At 35.6% G+C, this 26,662-nt stretch overlaps 1 protein-coding gene across 1 annotated transcript in view; it reads left to right on the top strand.

Annotated features, from left to right (window-relative positions):
• CCDC178 (coiled-coil domain containing 178) overlaps positions 1 to 26,662 on the top strand; it is a gene marked incomplete at both ends in the record, with an annotated part of 158,756 nt that overhangs the window by 98,303 nt on the left and 33,791 nt on the right. Inside the window, 1 exon segment of the mRNA XM_080609705.1 lies at positions 89 to 238. Within this exon segment, the coding sequence (XP_080465831.1) occupies positions 89 to 238 (150 nt within the window).

Below are 26,662 nucleotides of genomic sequence, written 5' to 3'. Positions count from 1 at the left end.
GAGTGAGGGAAATTGTGGAAGTGATCTATGATTTTGTTTTTTAGAAAAGTATTTTGCAGTAAGTGTCATAAATCACTTTTCTCTTTAGGCTGCTCTGGAGAAAATCATGAAAGAAAATCTGTCGTTAGCTCAAGAATATAAAATCATTCAAAACTACTACTTAAAAGGTAAAGAAGACCTCACAGAAATGTATGACAATAGAATCAGGGTGGAAAATGCCATGAAACATCATCAGCAGGTAAAGCACTAACATCACTCATTCAATTCATTTATCCCATCTCTAAAATTCATTTGATCAATGCAGCTACTTAATAACAATAGAACACCTGCTAGTAATACCCATCACCTGGATTCTTATTTTCTTCTTGGTTACTTCACACTTTACATATATTCTTTTTTTTCTTGCTTGCTGTGTGTTTTTTATTTATCTATATCTATCTATCTATCTATCTATCTATCTATCTATCTATCTATCTATCTGTCTATCTACCTACCTACCTACCTACCTGCCTGCCTGCCTGCCTACCTATCATCTATCTATATCTATCTATATCTATATCTATCTCTATCTATCTATTTTTATTATCTATCTGCCTACCTACCTACCTACCTACCTACCTACCTACCTAACCTACCTGTTTGTTTGTTTGTTTTTACAGCACAGTTCATGTAAGGTATTCAAAATTCATTTTCTATGGATTCCACTTTTACACCTGAAATGTATTTATTTTTATATATAATTAAAGCATACTCCATCATTACATATAACTTCTCTACAAAACATTTCCTCCTGGAAATTTTTGTGGCATGAAGTCAGGCTCTATAAGCCTTTAATATAGAAAACAGTCAAATAAAAATGAAAAAAGGTGAAATCTATTTTGATGAACTTCCATGATGGATGTATAGTTGCCAGATATAACGTTTTATTGACTAATCAGTTACATTTTAAAAGATAGATTTTATAATTTGTCAGTGCTGTGGAGCCTGAGTCAAGTGATGTAAAGCTTTGTTGTGTAAATGTAATGACAATTCACAGAAAAAAGTCTTTTCTGTTTCTTTTCTTTGTGTTTATATTCAGCTCTCAAAATACAAGCCCGTTTGTGTCATCATGCTGAGAGACAAGTTCAAATCAAAAATTTCAGGAAAGAATCTTTATCAGCTGAGGTCATTTATGCAGGAACCAGGTCCTGGTATATTGATATTTTAGTCCATTTCCTAAAAGTACAGTGTAGGAGGCTTCAAATAAATCAGTTAAATGTGAAATTCAGATTATTTGCTAGTACTTTACTCTTATCAATTCATTTTATGTCTTATACCCATATCTTCATTCATTGTTCATTTCCTTGTATGCTACCTCACCTAATCTCTGATTTTAAAATTCGGTGTATTCAGTTTATTCCTGCCAAATACAAATAAAATCTTTTCCAAAATTTTCTTGTTAACTCCATAGCTCTTCCACAGTTCAAGAACAAAACTGTTTTTAAATCATATGTTCTTAGGGATAACCATATTTGGAGAACAAGTTGGAAGCAATGCTATGAGTATTGAAATGTTTTCTTAAGAGGACTGGTTTATGGAAGGAATTCAAAGTATTTTTTTCTGAATGCAGTTTTAGGGCATACTTTAGGGCATAATCTTAGGGCATACTTTTCAAGCCTCTCTATAGAAAAATGTATCTATGTTATGTTATCATTTAGACCTTTTATTTGTTTGAATGTAAGAATATCTGTCTTCTGCACTTTCAGAATTTGATAGTTCTTAGTAGCGTTTGCAAAACAGATTTCTCACTCAACAATTTAGCTCTTCTGGACATGGTATGGGTGACATTATCATGCAACTCAATGATGTAGTCTGGAAGTGAAGAAAATTGCAAACGAGTTGGCATATATTATTGCTCTTTTCCTTCTCAGTTTGAATACAATAAAATAAACATAGCAAAATATAGCAAAATAGTAATGCCATACCAATAGGATCTAGTTTCATCAGCAGTGCTATATGACCATTTGTTTTGCTTTTTAAAGTCTTGTTTATGAAGAAAATGGTTATAAGTATGTTACTTTTCCATTGGAGCTTATAATAAGCATTAAAATACGTGTTCCTGGCTTGTGCTAGAAATAAGTGATGGTAGTGTTTAGGTTTTCGGACAGTCTTCCGTGCCATTCAACAGCAGTGTGTGTATGAAGAAGAAACTTCTATTTGCAATATTAATATGAGAATTACAGACACAAGTTCACCTAATTTCCTTTTCGTAATTCTCCATTTTGTTAAACAAATATCTAGCCCAACTATTAAAACAAAGTATTTAGGAATTGCGACAAAAGGAAAAAACATGTTGATTTCATACTGTACTTATAAAAAGAACCTATATTTTCTTCCTAGGTTTTTGCTAATAAGTGAATTACAACTGCAACAGGAAATCAATTCTGGAGGAGTGTCAAAGTAGTGATTTTTCTGGCTGCTGTGCCATATATATGCATTACAATGACACAAACATTCAAGAAGAGTGTTCATTCTTCCCTAAATCCTGAGAACTTGCTTACAATTTTTAGAATTAGCAATGTAAACAGTAAAAAGGTAAATTGCTTTTTTGTTTTTTGGTGTTTTTTTGTGGGTTTTTTTTGGCATAATTTTAACTTCATGTTGCAATTTCTCTAATTAATGTTAATGAAGCAAGTTTGCCTTGGGCTCCTAAGTACCTGCTTTGTTCAGCCCTAGAAAAGGATCACCTTGATGACGAGTGAAATAATACTTTGGTAACATGAAGGGTTTTGTCATGACTTTGTAAGCTTCTTTACTCTGAGGAAGGTGAACTTATTAAATGGAGGGGATATACATTGCTGAATAGTAATGGGCTTATATTTGTTTGTAATACTATCTCTAGACAGTATTTTGTAGAGAGTTCAGATGACTGTAGAGTTGCAATAGCTATATGACTTTGAGTTGTTTTGCTTACTAATTAATTTTCTATTTTTAAAATGCATCATATTTTTGGATAATTGCTGGTCAGACCATAAATATGTAAAACTTACTTTAATTAACAGATTTCTTTTCCCTAATAATTAATATTTTTCCTAACCATTTGCTTTTGAGCTTAGATATTAGTTAGGGTTTATATATATATAATGTTGATAGATTATTTAGGTTTTACACGTGTATTTTGGTTTCGCAAAGTCTTGTGTAAAAAAGATTTGTAGGCTTGTCTCTATGTGGTAGACTTCAGTAACAAAACCTTGCAAAATGCAGCTTCTGTCCTACAAATACATAACAGCAGTTTCTTCTGGAAATCTCAATGGACTAGCATATTAGCACCAGGAATATGATTACGCTTTAAACCAAATCTAATTGTTTACCATATCTTTATTTTTGTGCTGTGTAATCTTGGAATATCTATTCTCTGAGCAAAATGTGATACTTCCAATGTATTATGTTAAAATGTCAATGGTTGCCCAATTTGATTCCCAAATACAGAGGCATGAGATACTATTATAAGAACCTGTTTATTCGAATCTGTCCTTAACACTGCAAGTGTCATAGTCTTACAAAACTTTGATCATTATTTTTGTTCATGTAACTCTCATTTTAAAACAGATTACATGCAAATTGTAATTGCTTTAAAATATAAGTAAAATATTCATCTTCATATTCACAATCTGCTGTCTTCAGGAGGCCACATTACAGTGAAAGTCTAGGGGAGGGGGCTATTGATTTCTGTTTCTATTTTTTACTTTCTGGATAACTGACATATTATTGCAGTAAAACATATGTAGGGTCAATTCATGCTGAATAGTTATTAGAAACCATGATAACAAAAGTCATTACACTGCAGTTCAGTTTTGACAGTAAAATTTCTGCAACATTATCACAAATCCTCATGCATTAGTGCAATGATCCTTACTACAGTTCCATATTAGAATCAAAAGACTGCTGTAGCATGCTTGATACAAAAAGTCATGCAAGTCAAGTGAAGTTCTTTTATGCTTTTATAGATAACATATTTTCATGTCTTTCTCATGCATGTATCTGACTCTGAGCCCTCTTGGATATTTCTGTCTTTAGTATATTGCTCTTCTGGGATATAGCTATTGTAAGAATAATGTCCCTGTCAAATAGAAAGATCAAATAGAATATAAAGTAAACCTGAAAATAGTCATATGTCAATTAAATTTAATTCCTTCTGATTTTGTTGTTTATATTCATTGGCCCAAATGAAAAAAAAAATACTGTTCTCATATAAACAAAAAAATATTTTGTCTCTTAATTGTGTTTTTTGTTAGTCAGTTTGCTTATCTGGAGATGTTGGGTTGCTTCTTGTCTCCATAAGAATAATGGTGAAAGCATGGATAAGATTATGGCATACCCCTGTCTCAGTTCCTTACAAACCTTAAATGAAAAATAAAACTCAAGGATTCAGTGTTAAATGAATTAAAATTATCATAGAAGAAATATCAGAATTTTTATCTGCTTCTAAATTAAATGCTTAACCAGCTTTCAGAACTGTTCTGATCAGGAATAAAAATGGATAATGGAACCAGTATTTATTTTTTGCCGGTATGACAAGACTAGGTAATAGTTAGTAAGCAAAAATGGGTCATTTATAGTATTTTTAACTGAGGTTCTTTCTGCCTTTAGAGTTTTGACACTGCAGTAGGTTGACAGAATAACCAATTTCATATGAAAACGTGGAAAAAAATGTATCTTCAGTAAGCTTTTTATTATACAAATTTGCTAGACTTTCTTTGAGCTAATTATATTTAAACAATGTAAACATCAAGTTAATGTTATAATTAAATTTGAATCAATAACTCAGTGAGTTCAAATGACTCTATCAGAAAATTAATACAACAGGCAGACAAATCAAATTATTAGTTTGATAGCAAAAGGAAGTTATTGAGGTAATTTGTAGAGAAGTTGGCCTCCTTTCCATATGCACCAGCCATATCAGTGGCTAGTCAGGTTACAGTTCTGTTGCATAGGACCGTAGCTGTGCAGTCGCAGAACACAGTGAAGCCTATAGGACTTTAGTGTTAGTTAGATCTTAGTATCCCAGAGGGTGTCCCAATACAGGAAGTGAAATCTCTTTTGGTTTTGGTTTGGTTTAGTTGTTTTTTTTTTTTCCTAAAAGAAATATAGAAGTTTGATGATTCATTTAGGCATTTATTTTTAAAATCGAGTGTTCTCTAATGCCAATGAAAAACTGCTTTATTTCCTGTGTAGTCATAGATAGTTTAAGGACATTTGACACCTTTTCTACCTCAGTGCTATCTGTGATATTAAGGCAAACAAGATGAATCAGAATATTCCTTCTTTTAATGGCTCAGGTTTCTTACAGTAGATAGTCCTTAAACAGGGGGACTTGTGGATGGCGATGTCATTAAGCATAGACCTCGATTTCAGAAACCTATCAAGTTTCATTGCAAATCAAATATTCCTCCGATGCTATATTGACAGGAGCTGATGTTGAGGAGCTCTGATGCTAGCTTTTGAGTTAAGGAGTAACAGGCAACAAACAAAAATTATCTTTTGTAAAACATCAAGTAATTTAATCACTAGAGGATTTTTTTAATGTGTTGAATTGCTGCACATCAGTAAATTCACAGAGGCAAAAGATCAAAGAAGCTTGTGTAAGCTCAGTTCTTCCACTAGCAGCTTTTTACCTTACAGCATAAGCTTCTGGTTTTTTGTTATTTCCTAAAAGATTCTAAAAGATTCTACCTTTAATTAAAAAGAATCATTATTTTCTTTTTTCCCCCACATCCATATGCTTCTTTCAGACTCTACTCAGCACAGAACAAATAGAATAGGGAAAGACAGACCGGGGTAGCACCTCTCTTTTACTAATCAAAGTAGAAAGAGATGGACATTGTTAGCACTTATACTAGACAATTTCTTCTAAACTGTATGTGAACAATATGGCTGTATGTACAGATTGGAGGAAAGACTTGATATGAGACTGATCAGTCTTCAGGCAACTGGTGGGTGTGATCTTCTGTCTTGTTTCATGTATCCATGAAAAATACTGTTTAACTAGGAGACAGCTTTGGGCAAGTTTTGCAATATACTTGCCTTAGTAAGTAAACCTTACCTAGATCCTTCTTTCTGAGATATTTGTACTATGAAAATCTATGTACGTATGCTGGCTTGCCCCTAAAATAACACTGGTTTGTTCTGTAACACTTTACAGAGATATTAGAACTATTGCTGAGTCACAAACTTCTTTAATCAAAAAAAGGCAGAAAGAACAGGTTGAGTAGTTCCATTCTTAAATTCAAACCTTTTTATTTTTTATTTATATTTTTTGCTTCCTTTCTCTTATTATTTACATATAAGTGAGGCAGGCTGAATGGTTGAATAGTAAAATTCCTGAGGAAAAGTTCAAAAGTTCAAAAGATATCCATGTCTTATCTTATCTACTTTACATGTTAATTTTTAACCATATGGATTGATAGCTTGAGATTTACATTCTTATTAGCTACATAAATTCATGTTCATTCACATTTACTTCAAACTTGCATTAAGAAGATCATTAAGGTCACAGTGCTCTAGCTTAATCTTGCAAATATTTTGTAAAAATATTTGGTGTCCTAACAACTTGACTTAACATTTAATAACTGTCAAAAAAAACCTGCAGCAGACAACCAAAAAAATGCTCTAAATTAATAAAAACCATACTTTTGCTTTCCTTTTTAGCTCATAAACAAATTTATTAGAATCTTTCAGGATTATAAAGCACACCTACGCTGTAACTCATCCCTAATGCGTAAGTAGGGGTACTTACATTAAAGTCTTATTAGGCCTACATTTTCCATGCTTGTACACCTGACAAACTAAAAAATTCTTAATAGTTTAACATATAATATTAATGCACCTTGTTATATAAACATTATTCTAGAAACTGGTAGAAACTTTGTACACCTTCCTAAATCTTTCTGCTCAGAAAGTATTAAAATAGCATAAATCAGTAATAATGGTCTCAGGTAGAATTAACTGAAAGAGTATTAACTGAAAGAGAATTAACTGAAAGAGTCAAAACAATTCTCAACTGACTGTTGAATGTCCATGTATATTTATGCATACTCTGAACCAGTCATATGAAGATATGGCCCTAGGACCTCTACTGTAGCTTTACTGTCTATAACCCATGGAGCTGAGGCAATCAGCTTCCAGTTTTTAGGTCAAACCTGCCTCTGCAGTTTGGGTAACTCCCCAAGACACGTGTCCTAGTGAGGCAGATAGTGATCAACATAGTGTCTGAGGAGTCTGAGGACAGCAGTCTGCCTGATAGTCATAAAGATATTTGTGAAAGACCTATGGCATGCCAGATGCCCAGATTTCCTGGCACACATTAAATTGTCATAAAGATGGGAAGCTTATATATTGTGATCTGTTTTTGTTCCAACAGTCATTATTCTTTTCATTACTTCCCCAAAATTTAGATCACTTACGAAACTGTTATAACCCTTGAATATACCAGAGATCTCAGGGAATATATTTCATCATGAAAATACTATATATTGGTTTTATGGTTTGGTCTTTTTTTGAGGGGGATGGGAAGTATTGTAAGTAATTTCCAACAATATCCTAGTCAGCTACTATACACTCTACAGTTTACAGTAATTATGTAATTAAGTTACTAGGAGATTCATAAAAGAAGAAATCTATGTGGAGAATGTAAGTCTACATAAGCAACCATTTCAAGGAAACTATTATAGCTGTCAGTGGTCTTCTTTGTTCAGGTTTGTCTACTTAGATAATATCCCACCTTGTGAGACAAGCAGGCAGAATTGCCATCTCATGTGTTTAGGATAAGAAGTATTATGAAAAGTGACAGCACTATGGGTACCAGACATGTTAACAACTAAGATTAACTTAAAAGATGAGAGATGGCTTAAATAGAAATTTGGAGTAAGAAAGTAGAATCACTTTATCCTTTGAAACACAGTGTGGAAAGAAACTGATGCACAGTATGAATCACATTAGCTTTCCAAAACAGTAATTTTTACAAAGACACAGAGAATAGCCTATTACAGAATGGCTGAAGGCCTCATTAGCATTAAGACAACAAGGATCTTAGGAAAAAAAAACTATTTTACAACAAAGCAGCTAAATGGATTAGAATCTAGTTATGTTATACATCATACGTTATACATCAACTTGTTCTGGCATTCAGTGCCCAACTTCAGACTGATACACCTTCATTGTGTATGACCAGCCATGGCATGGCTTTCAGATAATGTTATGACTATTGTTCATTAAGAGCTGTTCAGGTTCACGTTTGAGCATAAGAATGAAGGGCTGCCACAAACTGTTCAAGGATAACTCTATAATGTCAATGGGAGACATCTTACCCCTGTTAGATATTGAACTGCCCACTGCTGCAGGCATCCATGGAATTGAGAAGGGAACATACTAAGATCAGATTTGCCATTCTGTTGTCCCAGCACTCTTGAAATTTCTGAGGTTCAAACAAATTGCTCTCCATAGGAAGAATGGCAGAACTGGGTGGGGGATTCCTTTGACAGTAGCAAGAAGACTAGGCTCCTGAAAGCAGTACATTAACAAACTGGGGGCACATAGTAAAAAGAGCAAGATTAGCCACTAGTATCTTTAAAGCATAATTTTAAAAAGGTGGTGGGCCAATAAAATCTAAAACCAAAGATCTAAAGAACAAAGTGGTCTGAAAGGTGTTAAACCTTCCTGATTCTGAAGTAGCACAAAAGCAAACAGATGCTTGATGTGCTGCCCTTGCCAATGCAGACCCAGTTCTCTTTGCTAGAGATGTATGCCAGAGTGCTCTCCCAAGAACAATAAAGGCTTGAAGCAGAAGACAGGGTGGGTCTAGAGAAGAAAAATTAAAAATTGCCAGTCTTGCTGATATTGACTCTTGTCAGTAAAACAGCGTCTGGTGGGAATGAGAGGACCTATCATCCTGTTCTAATTCCTCTACTGTCTCCTAGTGAACGTGAGTCAAATTCCTGTTCAGTTTCAGCAGGCTTTGTCACTGTCTATTTACCATGCTAGAAACTTTGTTCCTGCTCACTTGGGAAATTTAAATGTAGGATCTAATGATGCTGTATCTGAGGTTAAAGTGTCTGGACTGCAGCATCAGTGAGTCAGCTGCACTATTGCATTACATTAACTGTAATTATTTACAAGTAACTAAACTGTAGAAAAGGCTGGAATAAAAGATTATGGTACAAAATATTTGGGCATTCTTTTGTAATCTGGCAGTATTGCCAATGCGTATAGCAGAGCTGTGAAGCCAATTTTTAGTTAGAAACAAATGCCAAGAATTCTTCAAATTTGTTTCAGGCTAATCTAAACCTACAATTTCCAGAATCTGGGACAAAGGAATAAAAATGTTGTGGATTGGAGAAAACCAAAGTTTAGTTTCTGAAAATTATCAGTTTGCCTGTTTTGATTAAAACCAAAATATACACAGAAACCACTGGGTAGATCTAGACAGGGCATTTGATATTTTTCAGCAAGGGGAGATGGAGTACTTCCCCACTTCAATGTCAGTAATTCAGATGCTCAGTTTCCTCCCAGGTTCAACTATCCTGTTAATATGATTTGAAATAAAATTCCCTCATTTCCCAAGAATGACCAGGTTACAAATTAACCTTGGCCAAGTCCGTCTTGGTTTCTCACTGTATTGTCACACACGGTGAATAATTAGTTTTGAAGGAGACAAAAAGGATGAAATAGTCATTAAGATGTTCATCTAACAGTAGAACCTTACTCTGAAATAATTTTTGAGTAAATTATGCTTAAAGAAGTAGTTTCATCAGTGATGCTGAAGAAAGCAACCCCAGAACAATGTAAGTCCCAGATCTGGGCATGCTACTGGAAGTATGACATCTTCTTTCAAATCTTTGCTTTAAATGAGATGGTGAGAATGAGAATTTAAGTCTTCCACTTCTTGAGGACCCTCAACCCTGGGATTGTGGAGTGCAGTCCACGATTTCCAGGGTTCAAGCTTTTGCCTCTTTACGTTACTGCATGTCAGGGAACTTCAAAGGCTGCTAACAGTCACTGCAAGTCACTCCTGCTTCTTCTGATATTGCTGCTTCTGCCTGGCCTGCATAGTACATATGGAAGTTTTTCCTTGCTCTCTGGATACAGTGAGGATGTGGTGGATTAGAACCCTTGTTAAGGAGTCCCAGAGGCCTGGTTTTTAGTGTCACTCCCCCTTCAGTTAAGAGTACTTTTGCCCAACTGCTTGAAATTTTTCCTGTCTGAAGTGAGGGTGTCTGTAAGTAAGAGCACTCATTCAAAATAATAAAAAAAAATATATGACAACACAGATACAAGTAATGTTAACTAAGAACAGAAGAAAAACTACATTTACTCTACTTATGCTACAAATATATGTCAGTTCCCATCTTCAACTAGCTTCCCTCTGAATAAGGTGTGAATAAGGTGCTTCTCAGGCTTTTAGATTTTGTGAATGTTCCTGTAGTGTACCACCTCATATGCTAGAGTCACTCTCATCTTTGAAAACTTCTGAGAGGTCTAAATGGATTAAATCTTTTCCTTGAAACTAGCAGAACATATGACCCAGGAGAATAAGAGAAGCTTTGTTAGAATAAATCTTCTTTCTGTACCCAGAAGTTACCTTGTATACTTAACTGGTTAGTAAACACCACTTTGCTTCAATGAGGTGTGAAATGCTTGCATCTCCCTTTAGTGGCTATTTGGCATTTTTCAGCAAGGATACATCTTTCAATCAACCTGACATGCCATTTCAACCTTCAAATTAAAAACACATACTGACATATAAACGTTATTTGTAGCCTGTTGCTGCTTCTTGGTTGAAACTGGACATGATGGCAGTGAGCCACTGTGTTGTGGCAGTGGTTTTGGAGTGATTGATCCTCAGCTCCTTAAGAAAACTGACAGAGTACAGCTAGGACAGATGAAGGATAGAGGAAATGGGAGAACCCATTTGAGGTCAGAAAGGACTGAGGGAGGATGCAGAACTCCATGACAACAAGTGGCCCACTGAAGTGTAGATATTAGCCAGTTTTCATTGGGGTCATTCAAAGCACAGTTCCATGACAACTTCAGCACATCTAAATTATTGCAACTGCAGTCTGACTTCTCCCTTGTGCTACCCCTACTGGGTATCAGCTTGGAGAATTGATATGGCAGAACATTAACCTGGCCAATGAGGTTTACCTGCAGCTACATCTACACCCTAACCCATGACTTTGCAAACTCACTTGTTTGCAAATAGGGGATGCACTGCTGGGCTTCGGGTGGATGCTGGAACTCTCACTACTCTGGTTCATACCTTCACACACTGATGTGGAGCATAAACTTCACATAGTGTCTCTCTCATACTCCTTTTTAAAATCCACTTATCAAGCTCTTTCCATAGAGCAGTGTTGGTAGAAAATTTCGATATCTGACCTACTAGGTACACTCAAAAAGTGTAATTTCATCAGTTTGAATGCAGATGCAAAGATCTGCTTATGTGTCTTGATCATAAAGTTAATATGGGATTAAAATGTGTCTACTTTTCCTAAAAAAAAAACCCAAACCAAACAATCGTAGAGCTGAGCCTGAGTGCTCCCTGAAGAACTTTAGGGTTGTATTAAGATAAATATTTTATTTGAATTTAAACTGGAGGGATATAAGCAAACCATTTTTCCTTTCTTTGCTGAAGGAATTATACCTAATGCCTGACCAGTGGTCTGTAAGGTAGGAGTGTGATGTGTTCTTGGCACAAAACAAAGAAAGAAATGAAATAATGACCTAGGCTTCTCTAGGGAGCAGCTGTAGCACATTGATTCATGTTCTTGCGAATCCCTGTAAATCACTAGAGATAAATACAGGTTTTGGGATCTGTTGGAATAAATGCATCGTATCAATATCTTAAAATATCTATTAAAAAAAAAAAAGTATTCACAGCTTCTGAAAAGGATTTACTGAATTGTAGAAGAACTGAATGCAAAAAAGAGGGTGGGAATGAGGAATTATTGTGTGAAAAAGTACCAGAACTGTTCCAATTTCCAGAGATAAACTGAGCAGATGAAGCTTTACTATCTATTTCCCTGCAATGCAACGTAACTTTGTTAGTCTTAATATGTTTTACCGCTAAATCTAGCCATTCTTGACATTGATTTCAGTGCAATTTGTGTAATAGGTCAAGTAAAGTGGTGCTTATTGACTGCTGATTGTATACATTTTTTCCACCTGAAGTGTTACTGTTAATTGACATTCTCTTTCATTTTCCTATGATAATTTTCACTCTGTTTGAATAACTACCTGAAATTCCTCCTTCGTAAACTAAGTCTTTTTCATGGCAAATATCAAATATAGTTTTGAAAATCAGATAAATTTCAGACACTAATTCATTCCTTCAACAACAGAACATTAAAATAATCAGATTCAAGCTAGTTTGTCAAACATAATTTACCTTTAGTGCATATATGCTGTCTGCCCCTAACTAAATCACCCATTTCTAAATGTCTTGTAATCTTGTCCATACCATTATTTCTAGTAATATTCTTGCAAAATAATTCTTGATAACATTAATGGCCTGAAGTTTTCTGAGTAATTATTTTTGTCTTGATATATTGCAGAATGCTCTACCTCTATTCCTAGGTGACTACAGATCTTATATTGCCAGGCTCTTTATCTAAATCCATGGAGACAGAATTACAAGAAAGGCTACCTAATTATGGCTTGTAGCTTTCCCCTATGAAGCTTTTTTTCTCATATTTCAAAAGTTCCTTTCAGAAAATTTGTTTTGTAATTATGAGCATGATGATACGGATAGTACTTCACTTCCTGGCGTCAGGGATACATGCCTAGCTTCCTTCAGCTGATGAGAGCAAAGTGGCTGAAGTAACACTTCAGAAAGAAACCCAAACATCATTTTAAACAATAGCAGCCTGATTTCTGTATTGGTGCATTGGTTTCATCTGTTTTTTCTATTGAGAAGTCCATGTTGACCCCGCTTGTTTGCTTTAGTTGATCTCAAATGTGTGTTTCTCCATTTCTAATGTTCTCAAAATGAGTGTACAAAGACAACAGCAGTGACCCAGAGAAAAATTTCCCTTCTTGAAATGTCATCTTTGATGTGCATCTTCCTCCAGATCCACTGAACTTTTTGCCATCTTCGCAAGCAGTCTCCTTTCCCAGCACTCCCTATGGTACTCTATGACTCTTGTTTTGCCCCTGCATACTGAAATCCCAGCAATACTCCTTTCTGGCTTACATCTAGGAGTAAAGTAACATAGCCAGGCATCAAACCTCTTACTATCTCTCTCATTCTGTGGCAAGCATAGAACGCAGTTACCCAAAATAATAACATTTAAAAAAAAAAGTGTGACTTGAGATCTCAAGATTGCATAGTCTAAAGAATTATAGAGAGGATTATTCTGTGACTATGAACCTGTTGACTTCATTAAAGCTACATAATTTGCAGACATGTTTTTAGAGCTGTGAGCTTTGTCCCTACTCTTGGCAAGGTCTGGAAATGCTTCCCAGTGTCCCCCCTTCCTACACAAGGGAACCATCTTCCTGGGTACTTGAAGCTCATATACACGGTTCAGAGGGCACGCAGCTGCCACAATCCTAGTGGAAAGTCAGGATAGAGGAGTGGCATCTGGCACTCCAGAAGAGGTTCCTAAGTGAAGGAGCAGCTTTTTAAATCTCTTGGCCTGAAATAACTGTCAGCACCATATGATCACCATATAATTCCAGTGCAAAGCCCAGCCTGTTTACTTTAAAATAGTGCTGAAAATAATCTCATCCTACTGGTAATTCTGTCCCCAAATTTTTGTTCTACCACAAAGCTTATGTCAGGAATCGTACAGGCTTATGCTACACTAATAGCTCCCTACCCCAAGGTCTTAGGCCCACCAAAGATGCTCTACAGAGGATCTTTTAGAGCTCTATAGGCATCCAGCATTCTCCTTTGTTCCCATCTCCCTGCTCTGCATCTCTCATCTCTCCATCTCCCTGCTCTGCGTTCCTTAGGTCAGCTGAGTATGACATACATATGAGGATACAGACAGATACCTCTGTATCTGGAGTTCTTTAAAGAAATGGATTTGCACACATGCAACAGGAAAACCCTCAGGGAACTTTGGATGGTGACAGATGAAGCGTCAGATAGAAAGAATCCAGCCTGGTTTGCTGAGCAACCGGTGTTGGTAATAGTTACAAAAGAAAAGTACATTTTTTTTTGTATACTCACCACACTTGACTCCAAAGTCAATGAATGATATAAAACAATTGAGTCGCTATGTTATTCACTAGAGAATTATTATTAATGGTATTAGTGAACTGCTGTCCTTCGTGGATCTGATTCAAACTGCAGTTTTATAGAACAAAGGAAAACTTCCTCATCCTGAGATATAGTAAAACCAAATTTACATCCATTCCTTACAGAAATCCCTACCATGTTACCCAAGCTAATATAGAAATGCTTGGAAGATATGTTTCTTTGGCACCGTATTATGCATGTAAATGATTTTTATTGTTCTATTCCTATGTGTATGTGAAAACAAAAGTATGTATTATGTAATACAATGTACATATACAAGGTTTGTAGAGATTATATTCATTCCAGACATCAAATTCAAGCTAAGCAAAATGTCAAACTTTGTTTACTAATTTTGTACTTATCTTTTCCTTTAATATCCTGTCTTGGTTCTCTAGTTATAACATAGATGCACCTAAAGTTCGCTAGAAACATTTGCCATTAGCTTCTTCTAAAAAAAATTAAATTTGAGGATAATCCTACCTCCAGAGCTTATTCTGTTCCTGGCCATTGACTGTGACAGTGAAAGGCTCATCTGAAAGCAGTGGAGCATCCCATCTAAAAGCATAAAACATATTACATTTCATGAAAAAGCTAATTCAGATTGTTTAATTCTGGTAATATTGCCTCTGTCACCTTCAAAATCAAAATGTTCTTTCCTGTTATTATAAAGAAAACAACCAAATTGCTTAAAACCCCATTTGAATACACAGCTGCCTTATGTTGCATACTAATTTGATTAAAAATGCTTGTGCCTCACCAGCATTTTTTACATAAAACACACTGGTGAATTTAACAAAGAAATATAAATGTATTTTAGCAATTTTTGATAGTAGGTTACACTATAGTGTCCATTAATACCCCTGGACCAAACAAAGATCTCAATGCAGTATTGGAAGATGCTAAACTGAATGTCTTGCTGTATTTGTTTGCTCAATGCTTTGGGCACTGTGCCAACCTCATTGCGAATAACTGCATTAGTCAAGTGTATCCAAATTATTACAACACAGCGTCCATCCCAGTTATTGCTGTTGAAGCATTTTCTGAATCTTCACATCACTAAAAACGTTTATTTGAGGGGAGAGCTTTGCATAAATTCAGGACCATTTTAATTTTAGGCAGAAAATCTTCACATTTTCACAAGTTGCATGTTATTTCCAGAAAGAGTAATTAGGAAGTAATTGCACTACTTTTGTTTACCTATTATGAACACCTTGCCTAAACTGGGGAGCTGCTATGGCAATAGAATAAAGAAAACAGGAGTCAGAACAGGATTCATTGTGTTTATTTTTCAGCTGATAGAAATAAGTATTGTCAATAGTTATCTCACTTTCTTTTGTCTCCACTCTACCAGCTTAACTCATTTATCCTTGATCTAGAAGATGATGTAGCAGTAAGTCTCTGTAGATTTCTATTTACCATGCTTTTATAGGAGAGGTGGTGGAGGTGTTTTTTAATCTCTTCTTTCCTAGAGGAGATCCTCTTAGCGCAGACATGTCTAATCTTTCTCACCATAGCAACCCTTATGCTTAAGTATGTCTGCAACCTATGGAAGATGACGCTCCCCATGTTCCTACTTTTTCACTTCAGGAGAGCTCAGGTTAGGGTGGTTACATGGGGCCCAAAACAATCAAGTAATACTGACCTTTGCAGCCTTTGCAGGCTCAATTCTCACAGTTGGTCATTTGCATTACCCTGTAACTTCCAGTTCAGCATAGCCCTGGTCATGATGCATAGTTCTGTCAGAAAAGATGTACTAGAGCTGCTTGATAAGATAGATACATGTCATTCCAGAGATGCAGTCTGATCATTCCTGCTATATACAGCACAGCTGGCAAGGCAAAGAAATCTCCCTCCTTTTTGGTTTGGAATTGCTGTTGTCCTCTTACAGTGGGCAGCAGTATTTACTATTTTTTTTCATTACCTAGACCCAGTAAAGCAAGATTTCAAACTGCCACATTACTAGCATGCCCTTAAGCTTTATTCTGGACACCAGGTCCATCAGTGATGGGTATTTTATTAGTTGGGAGTAAAAATTCCAGCCTCTTGTTGCAGCCTGTATGGCTGAGTTTATTGCAGCTGGTAGTTTTGTCTGGTTCACCATATTTTCCAGGAAAGTATATATTATCATGCCATGAAAATCTAAATTATCATCTGCTAATAGAAGCAGGAACTTGCAATATTTTTTAAAATACTTCGCATTACGTTGAAAAGTAAAAATCTCTAAGTTTCCTGAGAAAGAATCTTTTTAAAGCCATTGACTTTGAATTTCTGCCATCCTCCTTTTCAATCGTATGAAAACCTTATTTTTACGTAGAAAATATATTACAATGTTATATGCATAATGTGTTATTATATTAGATGTGGTATGTTCATGTCACTGTTTTCATGCACTGTACTAGCTCATAATTAATTTAAGAAACAGTAGAGACAACGAAACTTTCAGGAATTATCAAAATGGAATGAGAAAGCTGAAATGGCTTTTGGGAATAGTTTCCTGTAGAAAAAAATCCTGTAGTACAATGAAACCTTGGAAGAATGCTCCTTTGGTGGAAAACTGAAATTCTAAATGTTCTTCCATCTCTCTTTAATAACTGCCAAATACACATTTTTGCTGCTTTTAATAATAAAGGAATGTTGTTTGTATGGTGAAAAGGATAGATGGAAACTTAAGCCACTGCCTTCTGTATCAACTCCAGAACAACGTTTTCTGAAAATATTTTCTTTATCTCACCAAGATCAGTACAAAATTCCAAGTTTTAATGGCAGACACATGTTTCCTCAAGAAATATAGTCCTGATTTTTGACACATCAGCATGTTATTGTCCATCAGCTGCAGAATGGTAACTGTCTGTGTGCACAGTCCTGCAAATAGCAGCATGTACCAGCAAAATGGTAAATTATCCTACTATGAGTGAGGTATATATGATTTCCCAGTCAGGTGTAGGCGCACTTGCAATATGGATAGATGGAGAGAACTTGTGCAACTATACAAAACATTTAACTAGAGGCATAAATACCCTGTCTTATGATGCTATTGACAGTTCTATGTAGGATTTTAAGCTATGCCGTGGTATTTCTGTGTGTGCCTGAAGTTATCTCGCACTGAGCATTTGTTACAGATAAAACAACGCACAGTGACTAAATGACAGAGCAGCTGATGCATGGTAACCTTTTCATGTGTCAAAGCCCTCTGACAACTTGAGTTTTACATATGCTTTTGGATTTTTTTACATTAAATCATCAATATCAATCTGCCAATGCTGTTCCCAGGTCAAAAAATTATGCTGTTGAATGATCAGAGACTACTTTTCTTTCATCTGGGCAAGAATTAATATTTCCAGAATTTTTTTTCTGGTTTTGTAAGACTTTGGGAAAAGAATTAAAGGTGGAGCTGTTTTATCAGGAAGAACAGGTAACAGCATTGCTTTGCATCAAATAGTACTATGGTGATGCCATTAATACATACATTTTTGAAAACAATTGCTCATTCTGCAAGAGCTTGGTCGACTTTAGTAGCTTCCCTGAGCAATCTTAAATTCCATATATATGCTTGTTTACCTCTTTAAATATAATCTGCCTGCCTCCCCACTGGTTTAGTAATATCAGGTTTTGTACATAGTCAGAAATGTCAGAGTAACTAAGGCAGCCATACCTTTTTAAGTTCTCTGAAGCACTTATTGTGTGTGTACTCCCCAGTGCCTCTGTATGTGTACAGTTTACTCACATGTACTGGGAAGGAAGGAGGCAATGATAGCCTTCATATCAGAGAGACAACCTGAGAGACATACAGACAGAATGCAGATAACCAGCTTACTGTCAAGTTAACATTATGATATTCATCAAGAGGCTTGGCATTACTTTCTACGATTTGGAAGATACTATAACCACCAGATATTTCTAATTGCATTATTTTCTTTGTTCCTCTTTGGGGAGGATCAAAGTCTTAGGGTAATTGATTTCTCCCTACTGACATGTGGAGAATCCAGTAAAAGGGATTATCTGTTGTTTCCTTACTTTGTGAATATGTTTTCTTCCCAGAAAGGAGGTGTTGTGGAGAACAACAGAGACCACAACAGAAGAGATAACCCTATATTTCCTTGCAAAATTACTTCATCTGCTACACTTTTGACATACCTATACAGGAATACATAGGAGCATGAAGGGGAGTAAAAGATACTAAATCAATATACATACAATAAAACATGTTCCTCTTTTCCCTCCTTATCCATTTTCTTCTATTTAGATGCAAGGTGATCAAAGTATAACAAGCAAGCCATTAAGAAAATCTCTATGGTACTTGAAAGATCTTTAGCTACTCTGAACCTCTGTATGAAACACAGATTCCTGCAGCCATAATTTCCTTCCAGAATTAAATGAAGAGACAGTTCTAGTTCAGAATTATAGCTGGCATGCTGTAATTTTCTAAAGTATTGCCCATGATCATTAAAAGTACTGTGAGCCACTGAATAGTGACTGACAATCAGTTCAGGGAAGTCCAGCTGCTGCTTTAAGTCTGGTATTGGAACATGAGATCTGGGACACTGGGGCAGCTACCCTGCAAGGGTATTTTATTAAATTAACAGTAGTGAATGGTGCATAAAATTGTCATTAAGATAAATTTATTATAGTATGATTTTATTCTCACATTATTCTGTATGGGGTGCTACCCCAACAGAGTTTCCAATTCAGTAGCATGCCTGAAGCCGGGGGTTTTATCGGCAGTGTGTCAAAGGGTGTCTGGCTCTCATTCATATATAATTTACTCTTATTATATGAGATATTTCTATTTTTATGCACTAACAGTTGTATATTTTCTAATGAAGGTTTAAATCAACTGGGAACCAGGGTATAAATAGAGTTTCAGTATTTCGTGCCAAATATTGATTGTTTGTCTTCCCGTTAGTTATGGATTGTGAGTGTATTATTGCCGAAACCAAATTTGGGGGGAGTTATTTTTCTTTCATGTATTTATTTATCATTTAATATAAATTATTGGAATTTTTTGTGTGTTCAAAATGAATAATATCATTTAGAAAAAATGTCTGAGATTATTAAGAGAAACATACAAGCATACCCTGCCTGCCTAGGTCAGCTTTGTGCTTTATCGAACTTTTGAAGGTAACTCCAACAGCATCTTGGTTCTTAGTATTTCCTAGCTGGATCTGGATAAAAGCTGAATAACTACTGATTCTGAATAGATGCAAAGTCCATAATGACATTTTTTTTCTATGGATAAAATTCCCTTCAAAGCTTTGAAATTTCTCTAAAATTTATTAGTTTTACTTGTGTCTATGGTATCTGCTGTGTTCATTGTGACTGACTACAGTCACACTGTGACTGTCTGACTACAGCCATATTTTCCTTGTGAAGTGGTTAACAAGTGATAGTTACTTGCAGAAATGAGAACTTTTCAGGATTCATGTATACACTTCAGTCCTTTTTCCATATATCTGGGAATGCCCAAGGTGAGTTCAATGTTTTTTCCCAGTCTTTTGAGGAAAGACAGCTGGCTGTAATTGCTGTATATAATGATAGGGAGCTTGATGTATGTCCTCCTACTGCAGCATTCCAGGATTATGTTCCCATAGTCTTGTAAATTCTTGTGGCGGTGTGTATACTGGTGAATACAGTTGGGCCTGGCTATGTTCTAGATCTTGTTCCTGAGCTTCATGGTGAAGGTTGGTTTCTGCTCATACTACCAGCTGCTGAAATATCCCAAGATTACATCTGAAATTAGCAAGTGGTTATACTTTTTGCTATAATGTACCCTGTAGTTGTTATTTATGTACTATCTCTTTTTGTTAGTGCTGATAAGAGAGCAACTCATTGCTTCTGTTCTTTTTCTGGGCTTTTGATCCTTACAGTTCCTCATTTATAAAAGCTGTGATAAACCACTGCTTTTGTTTTAAAATTCACATTGTGAAAAGATAACCTATTTTATTTACCTGGAAATTCTGATGAATTTGCCTGTTGAACCAACAGTGAAGTTCTATCTTCTAATTCAGTGATCTTTCTAAATTGTGTCACCTCTGCTGGAAGTATAAGGAAGTTATTCTTACGCCTACAAAACCCTCTCTCGTTCAACATTTTCCAAACAAAGAAAATTAACAACATTCTTGTAGAATTACCCCCAAATATAGATCTTTATTAACCTTTAATCAATATAGTATTCTCCTTAACATGCCCACCAATCTATGTACAGATGTCAATAATAAGATGGCTGCCTCCTGAAAGTGTGTTGCCATTATCAAAACAGTTTGAGAATGAGCTCAAAAAGCAAATCATGTTTGTGAAACAAATTCTGAATGAAATAAAGATTTAAACAAGCTGAGTGTATCTGGTTAAGAAATCTTTTTCCTTGAAAAAATGTCAAATTATCAGAACTGAATTCCTTATAGGACTATATTTAGAAGCTTTAACAGGAACATGCTCTTAGGGCCTAGAACAGTGCTACTCATCTTGGGTTGCTCAAACCCGTTTGGATCAGGGACTTCAGCATGTCTCGAATAAGCTAGATAGATTTTTCTAGGGCCATGTTATTGAATGTGTATGATTAGATTTTTGTCATTCTCTTCTGTTGAAGCTATACTGGTGACTTTGTAGTGCATGAAAATATCCATGCCTGCTCTGAATTAATGCAGAACAGAGAACCTGAGCTTTGATCTTCAGCCTGGTGGGTGACTCCTGGCATGAGTGAACCCTTCTTTTAACCTCACCCACTAGTTTTTCACACGTCATCCTCATATGAAACAGGAGAATGTTTGATATAGTGAACATGCTTGGGGCACAGGAGAATTCTTTTCTGCACATCTCTAATACTGTTTTACTTAAGATCAAAGGCCACCCTTTTTAAAATGTAAATATCATAATATTTTTTTTCTATGTATACCTTTAGCAGAAATTAACATTTAAAAAGCTTCTCAGTAGCTCTTCAAGCCAAATGTTAAAATTTAAACACTGAAGATTATTCATCAGAGCAACTATTTTGCTGAATTGATAAACATAATTTAAAGGAATATATTAAAAGGAAAGCTATTGTACAGTGTTGCTGTCAATTCTTGTATAATGAAAGAGATTAAATGAATCCTTGCTAATGCATTATTGGTATGTGAAGAACAAGAAGAAACAAATTACACACATTTTCCCACTTAATTATTGTGCTAGACACATTGTCATATCGTTGACCTATTTGGTCATGCCCAAGTTAATCATGCCTGAACCTTTTCCCAGTGGGAAATAAGCTTCTTCACTTCCTGTCTTGCAATAATATCAACTAAAACTCAGTCACATATGCCCATAGTCTGATCACTGCAGCCCACCGTAACCGTTGTCTCCAGCAGTGAAACTGCAGTCTGCAGCATGCCCGTGAGAGTCAGTGTCAGAAACCCATCACTTCCTGTGTGCCTTCGTTCAACTCCGTTCAATCACTTACTACATGAAATTATACCAACCTCTCTTTGTAAAAGCGTTCCTCTCCTTTTTTCCTTTTTTTATTTTTTTGTTGTTGTTGTTTGCAAGGGACTCTTTTGTCACACTGAAAGAGAGTTTATGTGCAGTGACAGCCTAATAAGCCAGCAACTTTAGTCGCTTATTAAAGTCAAGCATGTGTCTTTGTTTCATGTTGCTAATGATGTGGAACCGTTGAGGCCCGAGTATATTTCGTCTGGACGGTGTGGGAGCGAATGCTGAGAGCTCATTACTTGGCTCCCCATTGGAATCCTGCAGGCTTCTGCTCATTGAGGAGACTGTGGGGGCTTTGACAGAATTATTATACTGAATATTTTTAGACTCATTAACTATATCACCAAAGCAAAACATCTCTTCCTGAGATGCAAATGGCTGCAGCTACTGTGGCTTTGCTTTAGTTATTGCAGAGAAAAGGATGAACCTTGAAAACAACTTAGGGAAAGGATTTTCATGCCAGAATGTTTGAATTTGTAACTTATATTGGGAATGTGTAAGCCTTTTTTACCACATTTAAGCTAGTCATGTCTAAGTGCCATTTAAAACTGCATGTATTCAGTGTCATGAAGTAAATGGTGCTCAATCTTTTAAATTCAGAAAGTGCCACTGAAGTACACAGCAAAAGAGGAGGCTTCAGAATTCCACTTTCTATTCCACTGTAAAAAGATTAAAATGTAAAACGACCGGGTTAAAGTAATTATGGATGCTTGAGTTAAGCCTTGAAAAGTAAAGAAATTCAGAGTTAGGGCTAAAATTTCTGACTTTCCTTTAACCTAAGTGCTGGAACATATGTACTGTATGAAAAATCACACACTTCTCCAAGTCATACAATTCCTAACCACAACAGAGTGATTTAAAGATGAAGAATGAGACAAAATTTTTAGCCTAAGTCTGAATTTCCTTGCTATGATGGGTTTAACTTGGTTCTTAATGTTACTTTATTGTAGCTTTTCGAGGTTTAATTGAGACTTAAGATGTACTTGAAGAAAAATATGAATACCTTAAAATTAATTCTTCAGAGCAAAGGACAGAAAATTGCATTTATGGCTCCATTTGTTGGAAAAGTGAAGTTGGCTGTGAACTGTACATTATTTCACCTTCTATAAAATTATAGTTTGATTTACTGATGGAGACCTTCTCTTTATGTTGTGTACAAGCTTACCTTCTATAAATTATGAGCTTGAGTAATTTCCTAAGTATATGCACACTTAAAAATCGAGACAAGTGTTTTTTCTCATGGTGTGTTCGAGCTTTAATTAGGATTTTATTCTCCAAAATTATTGTAGGTGAAAAAAACAACTATTTTGATTCCTAAGAAGAAAGACATTGCTTTTATTTGTGGTTCATTTCCTGCTGTAGCATTCTCTGACAATGGTGACACCGTCTTTATACATCAGGAAGTTCTTCTTTTTATGACTGCCAGGGACTCTGGAGGGAATACTTTGTATCTGAAACATGTTTCCCTTTGGGATTTCACCATCAGAGTAACAGTTCTGATCAGCAGCCCATTAGAAAAATGTTTTTGTTTTGCTTGTTTGTTGTTCTTTGGGTTGTTTGTTTTTTTTTCCCTGAAGCTATGAAAAGGAATAGTTAAAAATTTGACACATAAGAAAGTTATACTGAATTGAAGTTAAATTTTGTGCACATAGGAACTTCATGTTGATCCTCAAGCAGTGATTACTTAACAGGTGTAAGTGGAATTTTCAAGTTAAGCTCTCTAAGTGAAGCCTCAGAGCGGCTGCAGTTTTCCTCTTGGAATCTTGCAGTTCCTGTTGTTACCAGTTTGTGGCACAATGCTATTTAATTTTGATAGTTTCGATAGTTGGACAAGGCTTTCAAATTGCAGAGCCTCAGGCTAGGTACATAAACTTTTATATTTAAGCTCATACGTAACAGTAGCCCAATATTTACTGGGAAAACTCAGTTCTGAGACCTGATCATAAATATGGGTCCCAGGAAGGAAGCCAACTCTAAAACCAATGGCCGTAGTTGTCCATTAAGTAAGATACTCTTCCTTTAAGCTGCAGATGACTTTTAAAATTCAAATGTCAATACTCTGTCAGGAAAATTCTCACCTGCAGAACCGGTTTGCAGTTGTGATTTCAGATGTTTAGCAGTAAAAATAGCCTGAAGTCAACACACCTGTCTAGATACATAGATGATCCACGGGAAATAAAACAGACTTCAGCTGTAGGCATGCAAATGCAGTTGTTTCATTTCCTACATACAGTATTATAATCAGATTAGTAGATGTAATAGTACTATAAACAGATGTTCACTACCAGCTACTGTATTTACAATCTTATATTTATCCAAAATTAAAATCACTGTAAAATCCCACCTTGTTACTTATTTTAGCTATTTTAATGTCTGTGAAGCTGTCTGTTTTCAGTTTTGGGGAGTAAAGATATTATGGGTTTTGTTTTGTTTTACCTAAAGAATATGTCCTGTAGTGAAAAACCACTGGTAACAAATATGCTGAATTAGGAGCTTCTTTAAATCTTATTAAGATGTGCAATAACTGTGCAATAAATACTTATTAGCTTATATGATATAATAAACAGCTATTTCCTACATCTCTGGTGGCTGTATTTTAGTGAGCTCTGTATTATAAATCTTGTGATGTCCAACAACATGCAGTTTTTTAGTTAGCAACCTTTTAGTTTAGTCACCAAAAACTGGGTTTCCTAGACTATCACCCAAGTTCAAAGCTTTGTACTTGAACAGATTTACAGCATACATTTAAAATTCCTGCACTTCTTTGCTATCTGTAACGTATTAGCTGACTTTCCAGACAGATGTTATCTTCTGTTGTCTAGGCTCCATACAAGATAAGGGCTTTGTATTTATCCTGAAATTGTTGCCTTAGATGAGGTAGTTTTGGCACTCAAGATGTATTTTTCTTCTTTATTTGCATTTATGGTAGATTTATCTTATGTATATGTTTCAGGTAATAGAAAAAAAAAAATTATTCTATATAGCAGGTATGATTGACCTTGGAAGGGGACAGGGTTAAGGGGTCTTTACCAATTTTGAATTAAATCTGAAAGAAATGTTAAGTGGTCTGTCTGGTTTTATGTGTTGGGTTTTTAAAATAAATTCAACTCATAAAGATTTATTCATATACTCTTTATGGATTTTCCAAATTATAGAATAGTATAAAGCCTTCAAATAAGCACTTATTACCCATTAGAGGGGTAAAAAAGAGTTGATGAACTGGTCAACCTAGTCTTTAATTTGAAACAGACTAATTTTGTTATCTAGGATATGGTAACAGTGTCTGTACTGACAGATAGGTGTACCTGCTCTGTGCCCTGCAGCTCTGCTCTTCCAAACTGGGAAGCTTTTGAAGTGCAGTGTTTCCCCCCTTGATTGTGAGCATCAATTTTCTTCCAAAAGAAAGCAAGATGCATGTGACATGTGCCAGTTTTTACTTTCTGTTCAGTTTTTTAGGGAAAGAAGAAAACGGATTAATATGAGCTATAACTATTGTCATTTCTGCTGTTAGAAGCTGAATCTGTGTCCTGTAAAGTAGAAGAGAAACAAACACAGAAGTGGGGAGAAAAAGATCACCAAACCCAGAAAATTCAGCTTCTGACATTTATACTTCGCATTTTTCAGCATTATCATGGCAACAAAGACAGACAGCATTGCTTCTCAGGAACGTCCGATAAATTAAAAAATGCTAAAAAAATAAATAAAGGCAGAAAAGGATCAGTCCTTGGGCTCAAACCCAAAAGGTTTCTTGGTTTGCACAGAACCAAGGCTGACTTTAGCAGTACCGCTGGCTTGTCCACACTGCACAGCTCTTGGCCATGGATTTCTGTCCTCTAGACCTTAGCAGGGACCTTGTGGCCTTAACTGGTGATACTATTATGTACTATGTTCAGTTTCATTTAATTGAAATCATGTGAATCCACATGAGTAAATTTTTTAAATAGTGTTAAAGTGAAAGCATATATAGTATGCCATGAGATGTGACATGATGACATGTAGGGTGTCTGGGGATATAAAGCGTTCTGGGAGCAGTTACTGGAGTGAATCATATGGAGGCTTTGTCTGCAAGAAACCAAATAGGTTAGTCTGAAATAAAACCAGAGGTGAACAGTGTTGATCATCAGATGTCTGGTGGTAGAGCTGCTGCTTAATCTTCCTTTATTTTGCAATGTTGACACATGCTTGCATTGTGGATAAATCTTCCCTCAGTCCACTATTAATTCACAGTTTCATGCTACTTAAGACATAGTTTTTACTGTCTTTTAGGGAGTGTAGGGAATGTGAGATTAAGACTTCCTAGAATTAGATTGAATATTTGTGGGATGGAGAATGGGAGTACAAGGAAAGGCAAACAGTGAAATGCGATTTGAAAAAAAAAAAAAAAGAAGAAGAGTGGTCCAGGAATATACTGGAATTATCTTGTAAGTCTATGGAAAAATGGAAGAACCTCTGTCTATTAAGGCCACTTTGCTTTCAAAGACTGAGAGGGAATTCGAGATTCCTAAATCTCAGCTGTCATTTGCTCTCAACAAGACCTATGAAAAAGAAATCTATGAAAACTTTGGGGTAGTATTTCTCACCTGGAATATTGTTATACTCTGTAGAAATAGTCTCCCCCAGAAATACTCTCTGCTACCGCACATGTTGATCTGTTCACAATGTGAGTCCACCCATTGCTTTGAAAAAATAAGAAAAAGACTATGAACAATATAAATAAGACTGTGTCACAAGGCATAGTGTCTTAAGTTAAAGTTGAAAAACCAATTGTAGATCTGGCATTTCCTAACTTCTGAACATTTCTCTTTCCTTTTTATTATCCTTTTAAGGTAATTGCGTGTGATTATAAAGGCATTAACTAGATTCTTTTTTGCATCTTTCATTTATCTGGTAACCAGGAACATAATACTGAATCTATTGTGTAAT

This window comes from Psittacula echo (genome assembly GCF_963264785.1).
Source record: "Psittacula echo genome assembly, chromosome: 2".
Classification (NCBI taxonomy): Eukaryota; Metazoa; Chordata; class Aves; order Psittaciformes; family Psittacidae; genus Psittacula; species Psittacula echo.
The sequence above is the reverse complement of the archived record's forward strand: the minus strand, read 5'-3'. Positions and strand labels throughout refer to the sequence as shown.